The 21,012-nt window shown below is 42.0% G+C and overlaps 1 protein-coding gene across 5 annotated transcripts in view; it reads left to right on the top strand.

The window, feature by feature from the left end:
- Positions 1-21,012, top strand: part of ppp1r13bb (protein phosphatase 1, regulatory subunit 13Bb) — a 112,529-nt gene that overhangs the window by 80,865 nt on the left and 10,652 nt on the right. For all 5 annotated transcript variants that reach the window (XM_069916516.1, XM_069916515.1, XM_069916517.1 and 2 more), the window contains 5 exons: positions 5,861-6,027; positions 6,468-6,990; positions 7,099-7,835; positions 16,274-16,411; positions 16,528-16,661. In XM_069916516.1, the coding sequence (XP_069772617.1) occupies positions 5,861-6,027; positions 6,468-6,990; positions 7,099-7,835; positions 16,274-16,411; positions 16,528-16,661 (1,699 nt within the window). The remainder of the gene's footprint in view (positions 1-5,860; positions 6,028-6,467; positions 6,991-7,098; positions 7,836-16,273; positions 16,412-16,527; positions 16,662-21,012) is intronic.

The raw sequence follows: 21,012 nt of genomic DNA, 5'->3' as shown, positions 1-21,012 counted from the left end.
TTTCTAAATCTTACTATCCAGTCATGTTACCTTCCATATATATTTTAAAGTCTCTCTGACCAGTGGTTTGGGCCCATCCTCTCTTTATATGCTTTTATGAATCTGCATCAGCTGTTACAATATTTGGCTTTGGAAATGTTATAACTTGTTCCCCAACTGTCGATGCTGTATGCTCTTAAACGGCTGCCTTTATCTTTGCACTATCAATGTGTCCTTTTGTTTCTTTCTCCCTCGTATACTTGCCTAACGTTCTGCACTTGTTTCTTTTGCTGATCACTTCAGTTATTCAAGATCTGACTCAGCACCTTTTTTGCACTACAGTCAACTGTTAATATTTATTTTTTTTTCTCTTCCTTTTGTATTATTCGTCTCACTTGTGTATCTGAGAAGCGGCACCAAGAAACCTTTTCATTACATTTGTATAATGTACATGTGTTTATGAAAGTAGACCTCATCGTACCAAATTATAATTCTGGGCAGAAATGTTTGACCCTAAATTCCCTGTACATTTTTTTTTTTAAGTTTAGACATGTGGCACGGTAACAGGCCCTTTTGGCTCATGAGCCTGCGCTGCCTAATTCCACCCAATTGACCTTGGGTCATTTCAAATGGTGGGAGGAAACCAGAGCCCCCGGAGGAAACCCACACAGACGTAGGGAGAACCTACAAACTCCTTACAATGTGGGATTCAGAACTCTGTTCCGATCACTAGCACCATAACAATGTTGCGCTAACTGCTACAGTGTTGCCCAATTTTTTGATTGATGGATCACATTTCCGATTTTCACTTGTAAATTTATAAAAATGAATATTTTTCCCAGGTTACAATATTTTTTTCAAACATTGTCCATATTTATTCCACAGAATTTTTTTCAGGCACTAAATAAATATGTAAAAGTTTCTTTGGAAGGGCAAAATATTGAGTCACGTTAGAAAAATTAACTTCGAAATTTGAATTGGCGGGTATACAACTTCCAAATTTTAAAAACTATTATAAAGCAGCACAAATGAGATTTATCTCATCCTTCTTTGAAGAGAGAGAGAAACCGGTGTGGATTAAGATAAAGATGGATAAAATAGGGGAAACAATGCCTGATTTATGTATAAATGGGATAAGAGGTTAATAATTGGAGATAAGGGGATACTCCATTGTTGAAACATTTGATTAATATATGGTAAATGTTGAAATGGGAATGCAGAATTGTGAGGTACCTAAAATGCCACTGATTCAAAATAGGCTTATTCCTTTTACAATGAACAACCGACTTTTTAATACCTGTTCTAGTAAGGGAATTAGGAGAATAGTGGAGTGTTTTGAAGGGAGAAGCTTATTGTCATTTAACCAATTGAAAAATAAATATGGGATATAAAATAATAAAATATTTTGTTTTTAACAAATAAAGGCATATTTGTGGGATAAATTGGGTCCAACAATCTTATTACCTAAAAGGAGTGAAATAGAAAATTTGATTTGTAATAAATCTATCAAGAAGTTTATTTCAGCTATGTTTGCAGTATCGCAAAAGGGAATACGAAAATAATGAATCCCTAGCTCAAGGCAAAGGTGGAAAACTGACCCAAATGTTGGTGTTGGGGAGAAATATTGGAACTGTGTCATGATAGTGTGACAAATACAATAAATGTTAGATATAGATTGGTTCAATATAACTTTTTTTACATCAATTCTATCTTACCTTACAGAAATTAAATAGACTGAAATCAGATTTTTCAGATAAATGTTTCAGATGTAATCAAGAGATAGGTACTTTTTTTACACACCACTTGATCATGTTCAAAATGATGAAATTAGGAGTATTTTTAGAATGGGTTATTAAAGTTAAATTTCCTCAAGATCCAATGCTTTTATTACTGGATAATATATCTGGGATAAAGCCAAAACTAAAATTAAACACGTTTCAAAAAAAAATTGTGAAAATTGCATTAGCAGTAACATGGAAATATGATTTGCATTTGGGGATGGATAGATGGCATGCTGAAGTACATAGTTGTACCCTCTTGAGAAAATGACATATAAAGTAAAATAAATAGGATATTTTCTTAAAAATGTGGTTCCCATATTTACATATTGTAGGTATTACATTATGAAAACTATTCCCTAAATCTCAAGAATCTTATCAACACCTTGGAATTAACACATGTTTAATATTGTAAAGGCAAAATTTGATTGAATGTGAACATCAGTAACCAGATGTGTTTCTTCTTGTATCTTTTCTTTCCTTTTTTTTTTAATGTTTTGGGGTCTGTTATAATTTGGAGGGAGTGAGTTTGGGGGGATGTATTATGATTTACTGATCTGAGACATATGTGGAATATTTTCTGAAATTAGATATTAATGCATGTATGAAATTTAAATAAAATATTCAAAAAACATGATGTGTCATGACATTGTGGGGGGGGTCCTGATATCTAGCAAATCCTCCCTGGATATAGTCAACCTTCAAAGCATCATGGGACGGGTTCTGCAGCTCCACAGGTGAATCTGTGTTTAATCGTTGTGCATTGTAGAAAGTTAGTAATCGGTTATTTAGAAGATCAATCTCATACAGATTGAGGTGAGGTGTTGGGTTTGTTTGGATGTCAGCAAAGCTGCCACTCTATGTTGCATAAGATCTGTACTGGCTAATGTAAAGTGATATTAGCTGATGCAAAAACCAAATTGTATACTGCAGGAAGGATCTGGGAGCATGGTGGCATGCTCTGGGTGGAGTAATATGCAACTGGCTGCTTGTGAAGGTCATGCTGCTGTGTCAAGACTGCTGTGCCACATACTTCCAAAACAGTAACATTTAGCTGGAATGTTCTGATAGTGTGGCAGGTTTAATGGTGCTGTGGGTTGGGGGCACCAATCTTTCTCATCGTCATCAATGACAAACAGAGTGACTATTCCAAACATATCATAGGGCCCCAAAATCATCTTATCATGAACACTCACTTATTTAACTATGGTTTACTCCTGCTTTTTCCTCTCTTGTTTCTTTCTCCCATCAACCCATTCACATTCCACCTTAAGGGTTTCCCATGATTTGTGTTTCCCGTCAGCTGTACATACCACTATCCCTTCCTTACTTGCATTGTTCCTCCAACACATCAACATTTTATCATTCCCATTTTACAGTCTGTTTGTGACTATGCACATGACCTGTAATCTGCAGACTTCAGCCAAACATCGAGCACAAGATTCGAGAACACTATAGCCATGGTTTTCATGTCTTACAGTTGTGCTACTAACAGAAAACAATTTCATTAACAGTATTATGAGCCCAGAGAACCCCAAAACCCAGCAGCAACAGATGCTCACCAAGACAAATGATAACTTAAACAAAAATTGCTTTTAATTATCTTTAAAAATGAAAGCAGGATCAAACTTTAACTTATTACTATTAACTTAACACCCTTCTAATTCTGAGTGCATGGATATGTAATGTGTATATAAGTTCAGAAAAGCTATTTAATTCACAGTCCAATCTCACTTCTCACTCCTCCAAGTTTACTGGTATCAGCAATTCTTATTACTGCACACAGAATTTAATTTTTGTGAAGTTCACCAGGCTTTGGTGTTTGAAAGGTAAATAATTACCGGTCAGGGAGGTTCTTGTCAGAGAGAGATTTGTTGCTCATTAGACACCCACAACAGATTCCTTCTGATCAGCCACTTCGGTATCTTGCCGAACAAACTTTCCTCATCAGGGTTTTCCAGATGATAACCTCTTCTTTCAGGTCATCACAGAGTTCCTTTATTGTTTCCCTTATTTCAAGTGAAACATTATGCAGCCAGCCATCTCCTCTTGTATAGACCACAAGGGCTTTGACCAGGCTAAAATAAGAACTCACAACCCATCTTCAAAATGGGGTTTTTCCACAAGCTTGTCATGTTCCAGTCCCAGCTGCTGCTGTAGAACTGAATACTCACTCTCTCAGAGAAAACCACATGACTCTCTTAGAACAGCCAAATGCACTCAGACAGACTGCGGCTTTGGACCTAATTTCCAAGTTCATTCATCTGTTGCTTTCCAAAACAATAATCCATTACTCAACAGCATGTCCAATTAACACCTACTTGTGAAGTCCTTATAGGCATTCTTCAAAGTTTTTGCAAAGGCACTCGGAGCCTGAAGTGACTGGCTTGAGCCAAGCTCTGGCATTTTAAATGAGATCTGTTTTGAAGTGTTTGTATGTGACCTACACAAAAAAAACCTGCCACAATTTATCTCCTTTTAAAGCATTATATACAATATAAAATATAACATAATCTGTCACAACAGACTCTAGTATTTTCCCATTAAAAATCTTTTTTAAGTCTTTTCTTGCTGTTGAAATATATAGAAAGAAAGGCAAATAAAGCAAATCTATACAATATATGCTATAATCTATCAGTGTCACATATGTGACTGACATTTAGGAACTTTTTTCTCATTCCCAAAATGGCCTTGGTGATTATTTGAACAATAGATGAGCTCTCTGAACCCTTCTCCATTAACAATGGCGTGAAGCAAGGCTGCGTTCTTGCACCAACCCTCTTTTCAACCTTCTTCAGCATGATGCTGAAACAAGCCATGAAAGACCTCAACAATGAAGGCGCTGTTTACATCCGGTACCGCACGGATGGCAGTCTCTTCAATCTGAGGCGCCTGCAAGCTCACACCAAGACACAAAAGAAACTTGTCCATGAACTACTCTTTGCAGACGATGCCGCTTTAGTTGCCCATTCAGAGCCAGCTCTTCAGAGCTTGATGTCCTGTTTTGCAGAAACTGCCAAAATGTTTGGCCTGGAAGTCAGCCTGAAGAAAACTGAGGTCCTCCACCAGCCAGCTCCCCACCATGACTACCAGCCCCCCCACATCTCCATCGGGCACACAAAACTCAAAATGGTCAACCAGTTTACCTAACTCGGCTGCACCATTTCATCAGATGTAAGGAACAACAACGAGATAGACAACAGACTCGCCAAGGCAAATAGCGCTTTTGGAAGACTACACAAAAGAGTCTGGAAAAACAACCAACTGAAAAACCTCACAAAGATAAGCGTATACAGAGCCGTTGTCATACCCACACTCCTGTTCAGCTCCGAATCATGGGTCCTCTACCGGCATCACCTATGACTCCTAGAACGCTTCCACCAGCGTTGTCTCCGCTCCATCCTCAATATTCATTGGAGCGACTTCATCCCTAACATCGAAGTACTCGAGATGGCAGAGGCCGACAGCATTGAGTCCACGCTGCTGAAGATCCAGCTGCGCTGGGTGGGTCACGTCTCCAGAATGGAGGACCATCGCCTTCCCAAGATCGTGTTATATGGCGAGCTCTCCACTGGCCACCGTGACAGAGGTGCACCAAAGAAGAGGTACAAGGACTGCCTAAAGAAATCTCTTGGTGCCTGCCACATTGACCACCGCCAGTGGGCTGATATCGCCTCAAATCGTACATCTTGGCACCTCACAGTTCGGCGGGCAGCAACCTCCTTTGAAGTAGACCGCAGAGCCCACCTCACTGACAAAAGACAAAGGAGGAAAAACCCAACCCCAACCAACCAATTTTCCCCTGCTACCGCTGCAACCGTGTCTGCCTGTCCCGCATCGGACTTGTCAGCCACAAACGAGCCTGCAGCTGACGTGGACATTTACCCCCTCCATAAATCTTCGTCCGCGAAGCCAAGTCAAAAAGAAGAAGAAGAGTTAGTACATTTCCTCCCACCCTGCCCCAGTGACTGTGGCAAAATAGAAATGCTTGGAGTATTTGCTAAAATGGGCATTAGAAATTTAATTAAAAGAAAGTAACTGTTAAAATCTTTTCAATTAAATTTAATAAATGTATTACATATTTTAATATCCAATCCTAACAGATGGAAACTGGCCCACACTCCCACCAGGTTCTGTTACCACGGGGAAAATGCCTCCAACAAAAAATGACTGGAAGGAATCCAATATGGATACAGTTTTGAAACCAGGAACTGGGTCAAGTCAAGTGCCCTCCACTACTTCAACTGTTCCAAACAATGAGAAAACAGTGGTAGGTTTCATCTGTTGTTCTATCTGTTATCAGATCCATTTATGATGGAATTTATTTGTTGTCCTGAGAGTTCCATTTTATTACTCAAGATAAAGGAATAGAAGTAGGCCATTCGGCCCATTGAGTCTTGTCACAATTGCACCCTGAGCTAAACCAATCTCACATCTAGTACCCTGACTAATTAAATACCTATCAAACTCCTCCTTAAGCTCCCCCAATGATCATTCTAAGACTGTGCCCTCTTGTCCTGGATTCACCCATCATTTTGAAGTGCCAATTTTTCTTGAATAGTGTGAATAATTATTTCTATGCTTTTAGTGGATGATAACATTTTCATGGATGGAATTAAATAGTAATTTTGGCTGAAATTTACTACATAATGAACAGGCTTGTTTTGACATTTTTTCATGCTAATCATTTCAACAATATCTTTAATTTAGGGTACTGAAATGGGAAGAACACCGCCAGCAACACCTAATTCAATAAAACAACTGCCTCAATCTTATGGACCTCACCCAAAATCTCTTTTGGCTATTGGCTCCACAAGTTCACTGGAAAGGATGAAAGATGCCACTCAGCCCCGACCTAGTATGGGTTCAGTTTCCAATGTATCTGCAGAAAATTGGCACCGACCTACCCAGCCTCTTCCCACTGCAACCACATTTCAGGCTGGTGCCTCGCAACAGATTCAGCAGAGAATTAATGTACCTCCAAGTCCCACTTATCAATCTGTTGGTTCGCCGTTGTTTCCTGCTGGAGATAACAGGCCTGATCCACCACTAGCAGTGGCTGTAAGACCATTTTTGGCTGATAGAGGTTCAAGACCTCAGTCCCCACGAAAAGGGCCTCAAACTGTGAATTCCAGTTCAATATATTCCATGTACCTTCAGCAGGCTACACCACCAAAGAACTATCAGCAGACTGCATATAATACCTTAAACAAAACACACACAGTTAAAGCATGTAAGTATTTTTTTTTAATTGTTAATCAAAGCTATTAACAGTTGCATGGAGTTGTGCATATGGTGAATTATATTAACTTTTGTATAACTAAAGTTTTCTTCTATCTAGTGTATGGGAAGCCAGTATTGCCACCTGGATCTGGTTCTGCTTCACCATCTCCATTGCCTTTTGCTCATCCTCAGCCTTTCCAAGGTTCTATTCCTCAGGCTCCTGACGAAATCCAAAGTAACGGAAAAGACCCAGAGCATGAGCACTTGCCGAGCACCAACTCAAACGTTGAAAACATCCCACGTCCTCTCAGTCCAACGAAGCTATTGCCCATTGTGCACTCGCCATTGCGTTATCAGAGTGATGCTGACCTGGAAGTTCTAAGGAAAAAACTGGCTCATGCACCAAGACCTCTGAAGAAACGTAGTTCAATAACTGAGCCAGAAGGCCCAAGTGGACCAAATATTCAGAAGCTATTGTATCAGCGTTTCAATACACTAGCAGGGGGTATGGATAACACCCCATTTTACCTTCCCAGTAACTCACAAGACTTTGTCGGTGCTTTAGCAGATGTTGATAATGGGAACGCCAGCCTCGGGGAATCCGGTTCTGTCCTGCCTGAACCAATAACTCAGCTTGAAAATCAACCATCATCAGATACTAATGATAACCAGGTGCCTTCGCCACCACGTTCAGAATTAATTCAGTCAGATGACAATGACATCCCTGTGACAGCAGAGGACAATAACAATAATCCTGCTATTGTCCAAACAGAGCAGCTACCAAGCCCTGAACCAGAGGTTACATCACCAGGGGAAGATGTTCCTCCAGCACCAGCTGTCCCACCACCCCCTCCTGTAAGTTTTACTGTGCTTTTATAAATCTAAACAAGGGTGCATGTGGATAATTTTAAGGTTGCATTTCCTAGAACAGAAGAACACTACAAATTAGAATATTATATGTTCATCTTGATTGGGAAAGATCCAATTACTGATGTTAGAACTAATGTTGTTCTGCTGGGGGAGTATGAGCAGGTAGAGTCCAAATGTATTTATTTTTTTAAATATAGAACCGCAAGTTTTAAATCTCTGAATTACCAATTACTCTGTTTCCAAAGTGGCACAGGAGAAATAAGATCAGAGAATTGAAAGCTGTTTGGCTCAGGAGAAATAGGTTTCAATTGGGAAGGAATGAACTCTTCTGCTCGAGTGGACTTCATTAGAACTGAGCTTGGACAAGAGTCCAATTCAATCGACTAGCACTGTGACTCATTCCAGTGAGTGAGAAGGTTGATTTTGCCGAGGGGACCTTTAACAAGTTGAAGGTTGAAGAGCTGGGACACATAGCAAGATGGGTAATGACGTGCAAAGTCTGCTGGGAAGGGACAGTGAAGATAGACACAGAAGTATATAATCAATTGGATACGGAGCAGTTAAAAAATGATTATTAAAACAAAATTGAAGGCTTTATCTGAAAGCACATAATGCTCATAATGAAATGATCGAATCCATAATAAAAGTGAAATCAAACCAGTTTGATCCATTGACCATCAAAGAAATGCTGTTACAAAATATTATATTTTAATTTTTTGAAATGGGCAGTGGGAAAAGCAGATGTGATAGTCCTGACTGGGCAACCAATAGTTGAAGACAAAGGGGTTGAAAAGGAGAGACTTGGCAGATAACAGCTGATTGGGCAATCAAGTTGCAGGCCCAAGCCTGTGGTGCAGCAGGCTGACATTTCTTCATCTAGCCACTGTGCCTTGGCGAATGCCACATAGGAAATGGACTGAGTGGATGGAGGTGCGAGACAGGGCGTCGGCCACAATGTTATTTATCCCGGAGATGTGTTTGACAATGATGGTATAGTCTGACATGTATGACGGGTAGCATTGGTGCTGTGCTGACCATGGGTCTGACACTTCGGCAAATGCGAAGGTGAGGGGTTTGTGGTCTGTGAAGACTGTGAACTACCACTCCTCCAAAAAATACTGAAAGTATCGGATGGCGTGGTAGAGGACATGCAGCTCCCTGTCGAAGGCACAGTATTTCAGCTCCAGGGTTCGTAGGTGCCAGCTGAAGAATGCAAGAGGTTTCCACTGACCCTCAATGAATTGTTTCAGCACACCGCTGACTGTTGAGTTGGGAGCATCCACCCCATGGTGTACCAGGAGGGTGGCATTTGCAAAGGCGTTCTTGGCCTGCTCAAAGCCGCTGCTGACTCCATGTCCCAGGTGATTTCCTTGGCCTTGCCAGACATCAGGCCAAACAGGGGTCACACGATTCGGGCCGCTGATAGTAGGAATCATTGGTAAAAGTTGATCATGCCCACAAACTCCTATAGGCCCTTGACTGTACTGGGCCTGGCAAACTGGAGTATGTCCTTGATTTTCGCCGGCAAGGGAACCGCTCCATACCAGTTGATGCGATGCCCAAGGAAATCAGTGGCAGACAGTCTGAACTGGCACTTCACAGGGCTGATGGCCAGGCTGTTTTCACTCAGGCGGCAGTAGAGTTGGCACAGGTGCATCAAATACTCTTGGTGCATGTGACTGGCAATGAGAATGCCATCGAAGTAGATGTGGACAAAATCCAAGCTGAGTCTGTACCGCGTTCTTGAGTCTGAAAGGCATCCACAGGAACTTGAATAGGCCGAAAGAGGTGATGAGGCCCAATAAAGGCTGCAACACTACTGCCAGCGTAAATGACTAGGTGAAATGGCTGGAACCAAACTATAGTGGGATGATTTGCTTGCCAAATGTGCAAATACTGCTGTTGGCAGCGATGAGCACCGGTCCTGTCTTCCCAGTGCGGGTGTTGTGGCTCGAGTGGGGCAAGATGCTACCCTCCACCCCATGTCTACAAGGAACTTTTACCCGGTGTATTGGTCCCGTAGGTAAAGGAGACTATCACGTAGCCATTAGTGACAGTCAGCCCCAATGTTTCCTGGAAAAGAACAGGGTGGGTGGCAACGGTGGGTTCCTGAACTCCACTTTTGGTGGTAAAAACACCAATGGTCCGAACTGGGGTTTCTCACCGCTGCAGGCTTCACCAGCTTCGTTGGTGGCATGGAAAGACCCGGGCCTTAAGGTGTGATGCAGCAACTTGGTTGATGGAGGCCCCACCATGCTGCTTGGTGTGCCACAGGAAATCTGAGCGGGTGGCCACTTTGCGTGGGTCACTGAAATCATCGTCAGCAATAAGGAGGTGAATATCTTCTGGCATCTGGTTGAGAAACACTTGTCCAAACACTAAACATGGCTTATGACTCGTGCCAGCATCTCGTTCATTAAGGCCGATGGCATGCAGTCGCCTAGGCTGTCCATGTTGAGCAACGGTGCTGCGCGCTCATGGGGGTAGAGGCCAAAAGTACGGATCAGGAGCACCTTGATTGTTTCATATCTGTACACAACCAGTAGCTGGTGTAAGAAGTTAAGTGAACCGACCACATGGTAGTTCTTTGTGGCGTCCGAGATGACTTTCCAGACCTGGAAAATGGGCTTCAACCTGTTCAAACCAGACCAGTGGCTGCGAGGTCCAGAAAGTCAGCAATTTCAGTGAAACTGCCTTCTGCGAGCTTGGGTCGGTCATCATTGGGTCCAAATGCTGTTTGGACCGTCGGCGTCACCAATGTAGTCGTGCTAGGCATGTAGCAAGTGAAAGAACCATGCAGAGTTGAAAGTGAGTTGAACCAACTGACTTTAATAGAACTCTCTCATGCACACTTAAATCCCTTGGAACCTGATGATGCTTGTGACTCCCAGCATCTTTATGACATCGGATGCTAGGTTGTGGGCTTGCCCCATACCCGAAGCTCTCACAGTTGGATCTGCCACGATTTGCCTGCGACTCCGTGAGACAGTTCGCCTGATGCGTGGGCAAGCCACCACAGTATAGAGGAACCAACTAGAGAGAATCCAATACTCAATCTCCTATTGGGGAATGAGGCAGGAGAGATGACAGAAGTATGTGTTGGGGAATATTTTGGGTCCAGTGATTATAATGTCATTAGTTTCAAGTTAATTATTAGGAAGGATAGGTTGGGTTTCTAAATTGGAGAAAGGCTCATTTTGAGGAAATGAGAAAAGATCTAGAATGCATCGATTGGCATAAGTTGTTTGTGGGCAAGGATGTGCGAGGTAAGTGGAAGATCTTCAAAGGTGAAAATTTGAAAGTACAAAGTTTGTATGTTCCTGTCAGGATTAAAGGTAAAATTAGCAGGCATTGGGAACCTTGGTTTTTGAGGGATATTGGGCATCTGGTTTGGAAGAAGAGAGAAGTGTATAGCAAGTATAGGCAACACAGAGCAAATGAGGTACCTGAAGTGTATTTTTTTTAAAATGCGAGAAAGAAATCAGGAAGGCTAAAAGAAGATATGAGGTTGCATGGCAGGCAATGTGAAGGAAAATCATTAAGGTTTCTACAAGTATATTAAAATACAAAGGATAGTAAGGGACAAAATTGGACCCTTCAGAAACCAGAGTGGTTGGAGCCAAAGAAGATGGGGGAGATCATAAATGGTTTTTTTTTTAAAATCATTCACTCAGGAAGCTGGCACCGAGTATTAGGAAGTAAGGAAAAACAAGCAGTGAAGTCAGGGAACTATACAGGTTGGAGGAGGTGGTGCTTGCTGACTTAAACCCAATAAGGGTGAGAAAATCCCGTGCCTGACAAGATATACCCTCAGACCTTGAGGGAGGCTAGTCTACAAATTTCAGGGGCTCTAGCAGAAATATTTAAAATGTCCTTGGCCATGGGTGTGGTGCCAGAGGATTGGAGGGTAGCTCGTGTTGTTCTATTGTTTTAAACAAGGCTCCAATCATAACCCTGGATATTATAGGCCAGTCACTCAGTCATGGGTAAGTTATTGGAAGGTGTTCTAAGAGATCGGATATTTAAAAAATATTTGGATAGCCAGAAACTGGTCAGGGATAGTCAACGTGGCTTTGTGTGTGGTTAGTCATGTTTTTTGATGAGGTTACCAGGAAAGTTGATGAAGAAAAGGCTGCAGATGTTGTCTACTTTGACAAGGTCTCATGTGGGAGGTGAGTCAGGAAGGTTAAACAGATTAGGACTTTATTCCCTGGAATGCTGACAAATGAGGGGAGATTTGATGGAGGTATTTAAAATTATGAGAGGGATAAAATAGGCTTTTTCCACTGAGGGTAGGTGAGATACAAACCTGAGGACATGAGTTAAGGGTGAGATGGGATCTATGAGGGGGATCTTCTTCACACAGAGAGTGGTGGGAATGTGGAATGAGCTGCCAGCTCAAGTGGTAAATGTGGGCTCAATTTTTACATTTAAGAAGCATTTGCACAGGTTGGGAGAGGTATGGAGAGCCATTGACTGGGTACAGGTCAGTGAGTGGAACTAGGCAGAAAAATCAGTTTGTCATAGACTAGAATGGCCGAAGGGGCCTGTTTCTGTGCTGTAATGTTCTGTGGTTCTCCATGAAAGAATGGGTAAAGATAGTAGAGAGGAAGGGTCTTTGCCATGGAAAAATAAAGGTGTAACATCAATTTGAGCCAAGCTAAGGAACAGTAAACGCCTGCAAAGATAAGATGGAGTTGTAAATTGGCCCCAAATTGATATTAGCAATACCAAACATTATAAATAGGAAAAGTAGAGGGATATGTGAAAAGGATAATATTGCGATCTTGGGACTTTAAACAGAGTCCATGGACAAAACAAATTAGCAGTAAAAGTGTATAGGACAAATTTGTAGGATGTATACAAGAGGATTTTTCAACATATTGATTGGGGAAACTAATGATGGAATATGTTCCTTTTAGACCTAGAAATGTGATAGTTGAGGGGCCAGTATGGAACAGTGATATGTTAAATATTTATAAAAGTTAAAAGTAGTTTGGTTCGATCTGAAACCAAGGTCTTGAATTTAAATAAAGTGAACCATGATGGTGTGAGGCTATTGTAGGTTTTTTTTTAAAAATCAAAGATATGACAGCAAATGAGTAATAGCTAATGTCTGAAGAATAATGTTACAGTAATATAAATCATTCTTAGAGTAATGTAAAAATAATTCATCATAAAGTTGTCCAGACATAGCAATCGAGGGAATTAAAGATGGCGTTAGATCAAATTAAAAGATTTTAAATGTTGTCAAAAGCCTACAGATTAAAAAATTTAGATTTCAACAGAACACCAAGGCAATGATGAGAAATGGGAAATTATTACACACACAACTGAAGAGTGGGCAAGAGGAAAACATTTAAAAACCTTATGCAAAAAGGCAAAGTGCTAGAGGAGTTCAGCAGATTGGTTATCATCTGTAGAGGGAAAACAGTGGTTGAGACCATGCAGCAGGATTGAGAGTGTTTTGGGGAAGTAGCCAGTATAAAGGGGTGAGGGAGAACAGAGAGCTGGAAAGTGATAGCTGGATCCTAGTTGGGAGGAATTGGTAGGAGATAAAACCAGATTGGGAAGGGAAAGCTGGAGGTGGTAACGGGGGCTGGAGGTGGTAACGGGGGCTGGAGGTGGTAACGGGGGCTGGAGGTGGTAACGGGGGCTGGAGGTGGTAACGGGGGCTGGAGGTGGTAACGGGGGCTGGAGGTGGTAACGGGGGCTGGAGGTGGTAACGGGGGCTGGAGGTGGTAACGGGGGCTGGAGGTGGTAACGGGGGCTGGAGGTGGTAACGGGGGCTGGAGGTGGTAACGGGGGCTGGAGGTGGTAACGGGGGCTGGAGGTGGTAACGGGGGCTGGAGGTGGTAACGGGGGCTGGAGGTGGTAACGGGGGCTGGAGGTGGTAACGGGGGCTGGAGGTGGTAACGGGGGCTGGAGGTGGTAACGGGGGCTGGAGGTGGTAACGGGGGCTGGAGGTGGTAACGGGGGCTGGAGGTGGTAACGGGGGCTGGAGGTGGTAACGGGGGCTGGAGGTGGTAACGGGGGCTGGAGGTGGTAACGGGGGCTGGAGGTGGTAACGGGGGCTGGAGGTGGTAACGGGGGCTGGAGGTGGTAACGGGGGCTGGAGGTGGTAACGGGGGCTGGAGGTGGTAACGGGGGCTGGAGGTGGTAACGGGGGCTGGAGGTGGTAACGGGGGCTGGAGGTGGTAACGGGGGCTGGAGGTGGTAACGGGGGCTGGAGGTGGTAACGGGGGCTGGAGGTGGTAACGGGGGCTGGAGGTGGTAACGGGGGCTGGAGGTGGTAACGGGGGCTGGAGGTGGTAACGGGGGCTGGAGGTGGTAACGGGGGCTGGAGGTGGTAACGGGGGCTGGAGGTGGTAACGGGGGCTGGAGGTGGTAACGGGGGCTGGAGGTGGTAACGGGGGCTGGAGGTGGTAACGGGGGCTGGAGGTGGTAACGGGGGCTGGAGGTGGTAACGGGGGCTGGAGGTGGTAACGGGGGCTGGAGGTGGTAACGGGGGCTGGAGGTGGTAACGGGGGCTGGAGGTGGTAACGGGGGCTGGAGGTGGTAACGGGGGCTGGAGGTGGTAACGGGGGCTGGAGGGTGATGTCAAAACAACAAGGGACTGTAGATTATGAAATCCAAGAAGAAATGACGGTGATGACTGCAACCAGCTAATATTAGGCGGAAGGAAGAGGGGAACCAATAGTCAGAGTATGTAAGTGGGAAGGGGAAATAAACTGGAACGGGAGCTGGGGAAGGGGGTTTGGAAAGAAGGTTGCTTTGAGAAGACCTGGGTGGATCAGGAGGAGAGAAGAGAACCAGCAGATTACCTAAAATTGGAGATTTCAATATTCATGCCATTCATACCCAGATGTATTTGGCCTCATCCTGACAGTCGTGGTGTGGGAATGGGGAAGAGAGTTAAAAAACCTATAGATATGTATTCAGGAAAAGATTAGACAAAGTAAGTGTGAGTCCTGTATAAACTGAGGCTGGAAAATCTTGAATCAGTCTTTCTAAGCATAAAGTGTGGAAATGCGTGCGTCTAAACCATGCAACATTGACACTTGGAAAAGTACAGCACAGGAACAGGCCCTTTTGCCTACAGTGTCTGTGCTGTACATGATGCCAAATTAAACAAACTTTGTTTCCTCATTTTTGATATCCCTCTATTCCCTCCCTATCAATGTGTTTATCTAGAAACCTCTTTAAATTCTTCTCCTTTAAGGCACTACCACTCTCTGTAAAATATAAACCTTATTCTGCACATCTCCTTTAAACAACGCCACTCAGCTTTAAACACATCCTCTGGTATGCAACATCTTTACCCTGGAAAAAAGATCTGTCCACCTTACCATTGCTTTTCATAATTTTATGAACATCTATCGAGTCTCTCTTCAGCCTCTCCTCAGAAAACAATTTTTTTGTTCAGCCTCTTCCTTTTGCTCATTTGGTGCAAATCCAGGCAGCATTCTGGTAAATCTCTTCTGTAACCTTTCCAAAGCTTTCCTGTGATGGGGTGACCAGATCACATTCAATACTCCAAGTGCAATCTAATCAAAGCTTTCAACAGCAACAATATGATATTCTTTCTCTTATGCTCAGTGCCCTGGCCATTTAAAGCAAGCATGCCATGGACCTTTTCTACCCTTTAACTACTTGTGCGGCCACTTTCAGGGAGCTATGAATCTGGACCCCCAGATCTCTCTGAACATCAATGCAGTTATACCTCGCAGTTGTCTGGATTTAACTCCATCTGCCAATTTTCTACCTATATTTTGTAACTAAACTACCTTCTGCTATATTCTTCAGATAGCTGATCACCCTGATATCTTTATGATATCTGCAATCTTAACAACCCACCTTTTTCATCCAAGTCCTTCATCCAAGTAAAACCCCGGGTATCCAGAATGCAAGCAATCGGCAGCCTCAACCAACTAGCAAAAGAATTGAGGAGAATAAATATAAAAATTAAAATAAATAAAGATAAAATAATAGGTAAAAAAAATACACTTTTAAAATTGTAAAAGTAAATGTTCTCTGAAGTAAAAGTGAAGATGGGAGCAAATATTCACCCAGCGGAGTGCCTTGGCATTGCTTTGCTTGTTCTGTAGTAGCTGTTTGAATAAATTTGTGAGAATAAAATCTGGATCAGTCAACTGGATGTTGTCAATTTCTTTACTAAAATCCATGTAGACAAAATCCTACATGGATTTTCTCGCATGGCAAAATCCACTGCTCTACCCTCATCAACTACATTTATCACTAATTAATTACACTTTCAAAATTTCTATGATTTTTTTAAAAGTTCTTCCATTTTGTAATCTCTTTGTGTTCCTTCTGTCAGCATTGCAGATGAATGGCTATTAGAGACTGAGTTACCAATATCTATCACATGAATTGTTGAATTTTCATCTGTCTTTCCTCAGATTAAACGTACAAATTTAAAAAAGCCAGATTCAGAGAGAACAGGATGTGGAATGAGGGTAAAATTTGATCCTCTTGCTTTACTACTGGATGCTTCTTTAGAAGGAGAATTTGACCTTGTGCAACGCATCATTTATGAGGTAACCATTCCCAATTTATTTCATTATTAATCATTACATTGGAATTTTCTCCATTGGAATGTATTATTTTCTCTGTAATTTGATACCTTCAGCATTCAAAATTTGTTTTTGACCAGGTTAACAATCCCAGCAGGCCTAATGATGAGGGGATTACACCGCTACATAATGCAGTCTGTGCTGGTCACCATCACATTGTGAAATTTCTTGTTGATTTTGGCGTCAACACAAATGCAGCAGATAGTGATGGATGGTAAGATACATGTCAATTGTAGTTTACTGTAGCTTCTTTTGGGGCTGTTTGAGCTAATATACACAATTCATTTTTATTTTTTTGTAATGCTAATTTTTAAGTTTTCATGAGGCCATCTGAATGAGATATAATTTTGTCTTGTCTTTCTGTAAACTCGTTCTTTCTATCTATTGTTCCTTGCTCATACCTTCTTTCATTGTTTCATGAATGATGCCATCTTTGCCTTGGATTTTCCTAAAACTTTTTAATTTCCTTCTCTATCGTTGCCTTATTTTTTAAACCTTCACTCTCCCCCGCCCCTTCTTCTTTCTCGCTCTCTCACGCATACTAAAAACGAGGAAATCATCTCAGCCAAGTTTTTTAGGTAATTGTCGTCTCTCTGCAATTATTGTTACCTTCTTGGTAAAGTATTTACTATAGGGTATATTTTCCTCATGTAAAGACTTCTCTTCATTCATGCTACTGTTATTCCATGAAAGCATTCATTTTATTTCAAAATCTGCTCTGCTGTGAAAATACAGCAAGATAGTGAGATGTCAACTTCAAGTAGTTGGCTCTCAATACCTAAGATAGTCGTGTGATATATATTTAACTTTTTAATTGGAATGGATTGCAACAAATTATAATGTTGCTTCTTTCTATTTAATTCACTATGTTCAAGAAAATTGTAGGATTGATAGGAGATGGATGGAAATAAAGACAACAGTGCTCTATATTTTAAGCCCACAAGACATAAGAGCAGAAGTAGGCTATTCAACCCATTGAGTCTGCGCTCTATTCAATCATGAGTTGATCCATTTTCCCACTCACCCCCAATGCCTGGCCTTCCACCCCCTTCACCCCCCAATAACCTTTAATATACTTGCTAATCAAGAACCTATCAATCTCTGCCTTAAATACACCAGTGACGGCTTCCACAAACGCCTGTGGCAACCGTGTCAATAGATTGACCAGTTTCTGGCTAAAGAAATTCTTCCACTTCTCTGTTCTGTGTGGATGACTATCAATCCTGAGGGTGTGCCCTCTTATCCAAGACTCTCCCATCATCGGAACCAATCTTTTTACATCTACTCTGTCCATGCCTTTTAACATTAAAAATGTTTGAATAAGATTTCCACCACCCCACCCCCCCCCACCCCATTCTCCTCAATTCTAATGAGCTGTCAAATGTTTCACGTATGATAACCATAGAACATTACAGCGCAGAAACCGGCCCCTTTGACCATTCTAGTCTGTGCTGAACCTTTTTTTTGCCTAGTCCCACTGACCTGCACCCAGTCCATTGCCTTCTGTATCTCTCCTATCCATGTACCTGTCGATATTCTTCTTAAATGTTAAAACTTAGCCCACATTCATCACTTAAACTGGCAGCTTGTTCCACACTCTGCGTGAAGAAGTTTCCCCTCATGTCCCACCTCAACTTTTCCCCTTTCACTCTTAACCCATGTACTCTGGTTTGTATCTCACCTACCCACAGTGGAAAAAGCCTACCTATATTTACTTTGTCTTGCCCCCTCATAATTTTAATTCCCTTTATCAAATCTCCCCTCATTCTTCGACGGTCCAGGGAATAAACTCCTAATCTCTTTAATCTTTCCCTGTAACTCAGTCCAGGCAACATCCTAGTAAATATTCTCTGCAGTCTTTCTTTATTATTGATATTTTTCCTGGTTAGGTGACCAAAACTGCACATAATACTGCAAATTTGGCCTCACCAATGTTTTATACAATTTTACCATAACATCAAACCTCCTATACTCAATATTTTGATTTATGAAAGCCACGATACCAAAAGCACTCTTTAAAACCCTATCCACCTGTGACAGCCCTTTCAGGGAATTTTGTATCTGTATTCCAGATTCCTCTGTTCTACTGCACTTCTCAGTGCCTTCCCATATATTGTGTATGTCTTTCCAAAATGCAGCACCTCACACTTGTCTGCATTAAATTCCATCCACAATTTTTCATCTCATTTTTCCAGCTGGTCCAGATCGCTCTGCAAACTCTGAAAGCCTTAGCTTTCCTCCAATTTTAGTGTCACCTACAAACTTGCTGATCCAATTTACCACATTAACATCCAGATCAATGATATAGATGACAAACAACAATGGTCCCAGCACCGATCCCTGAGACACATTTCTAGTCACAACCCTCCAGTTTGAGAACCAATCATCCACTACTCTCTGGCTTCTCCCATCCAGCTATTGTCAAATCGAGTTCAGTACTTCAGCATGAATACCTAGCATCTGATCCTTTTCTTTGAATATTTTATTTAAAATTTTTAACATCTGAACCTTCCTGACTAATCTCCCATGTGGGACCTTGTCCAAGGCCTTACTAAAGATCATATAGACAACATCTACAGCCTTTCCTTCATTAACTTTCCTGGTAATCTCATTGAAAAACTCTACAAGATTGGAAAAACATGACCTAACATGCACAAAGCCACTTTGACTACCCCTAATCAGTTTCTGGCTATCCAAATACTTGTATATCCGATCTCTTAATAATAATTTACCTACAACTGATGTCAGGCTCACTGGCCTATAATTTCCAGGGTTACTTTTGGAGTCTATTTTAAACAATGAAACAGCATGAGCTACCCACAAATCCTCTGGCATCACACCTGTGGCTAATGATATTTTTAATATTTTTGCCAGGGCCCCTGTTATTTCTACACAAGCCTCCCTCAAGGTCTGAGGGAACATCTTGTCAGGTCCTGGGGATTTATCCACCCTTATTTGCTTTAAGACAGCAAGCTCTTCCTCCTCTTTAGGTTCCATGACCTCACTGCTTGTTTTTCTTAATTCCCACAACTGTGCCCATTTCCTGAGTGAAAAAAATCCATTTAAAATCTTCGCCATCTCTTTTGGCTCCATACAAAGCCAACCTCTCTGATCTTTGAAGGGACTAATTTTGTCCCTTACTATCCTTTTGCTCTTTGTTTACCTGTAGAAACCCTTAGGAATTTCCTTCATATTGTCTGGCAAAACAACCTCATTGTCTTAGCCTTCCTAATTTCATTCTTGAACATTTTCTTGTATTTTTATACTTCTCAGGTACCTCATTGCTCTGTGTTGCCTATACCTGCTGCTATACACCCCTCTCTTCTTCCAAATCAGATCCCCAATATCCTTCCGAAAATCAAGGTTCCCTCTGCCTACTAATTTTGTCTTTAAGCCTGACAGGAACATACAAACTCTGTACTCTCAAAATTTCACCTTTGAAGATCTTCCACTTACCTCGCACATCCTTGCCCAAAAACAACTTGTACCAATCCACGCACTCTAGATCTTTTCTCATTTCCTCAGAATTTGCCTTTCTCCAATTTAGAAACTCAACCCGAGGCATAGACTATCCTTCTCCATAATTAATGAAACTAATGGTATTATGATAAATGGATCCATAATGTTCCTCAGCACATACAATACTTCTGTCACATGTCCTGACTCGTTCCACAATGGGCGATCCAGCATTGCACCCTCTCTCGTTGGTACCTCTACATATGGATTTAGAAAATTTTCCTGAACACATTTGACAAGCTCCAAGCCATCCAGCCCTTTTACAGTATTGGAATACATGGAAAATTAAAATTTCCTACTATCACAAACTTGTGTTTCCTGCAGCAGTCTGCTATCTCTACAGATTTGCTCCTCCATTTCTCACTGACTATTGGGCAGTCTGTTATGTAACCTATGAGTATGGTCATACATTTACCATTCCTCAGCTCCACCCATATAGTCCCAGTAGACAGGCCATCTGGTCTGTCCTGCCTGAGTACAGCTGTGATATTTCCCTGACAAACAATGCCACTCATCATTCCCCCTCCCCCAAGTTCCATCACATATAAAGCAATAGAAGCCCAGAACATTAAGCTGCCAGTCCTGCCCCTCCTGCAATCCAGTTTGACTAATGGCCACAATGTCAAATTCAATGTGAATATCCTCTCTCCAAGCTCATCTGCTCCAAGCTACAATACCCCAAGCTACAATACCCCTTGCATTGAAATAGATTTACCTGAGAATATTTCTACCTTGTACAAACTGTTGATTTCTAATGATGCATACAATTTTCATCATCTTTTCCCTCCTCTATCTGCTCTGGCACTCTGGTTCCCATCCCCCTGAAAATCTAGTTTAAACCCTTCAGAGCAGTACTAGCAAACCTTCCCACAAGGATATTCATCTCCCTCCAGTTCAGATGCAAACAGTCCTTTTGGAACAGGTCCCACTTCCCTGGAAGAGAGGCCAAAGATTCAGAAACCTGAAGCTCTCCTTCCTGCACTGTGTCTTTATCCAAGTGTTATAAGCTGCACTATCCTCCTATTTGTAACTTCACTAGCATTTGGCAT

This window comes from Narcine bancroftii, chromosome 2, assembly GCF_036971445.1.
Source record: "Narcine bancroftii isolate sNarBan1 chromosome 2, sNarBan1.hap1, whole genome shotgun sequence".
Classification (NCBI taxonomy): domain Eukaryota; kingdom Metazoa; phylum Chordata; class Chondrichthyes; order Torpediniformes; family Narcinidae; genus Narcine; species Narcine bancroftii.
This window is presented reverse-complemented; position numbering and strand designations above follow the sequence as displayed.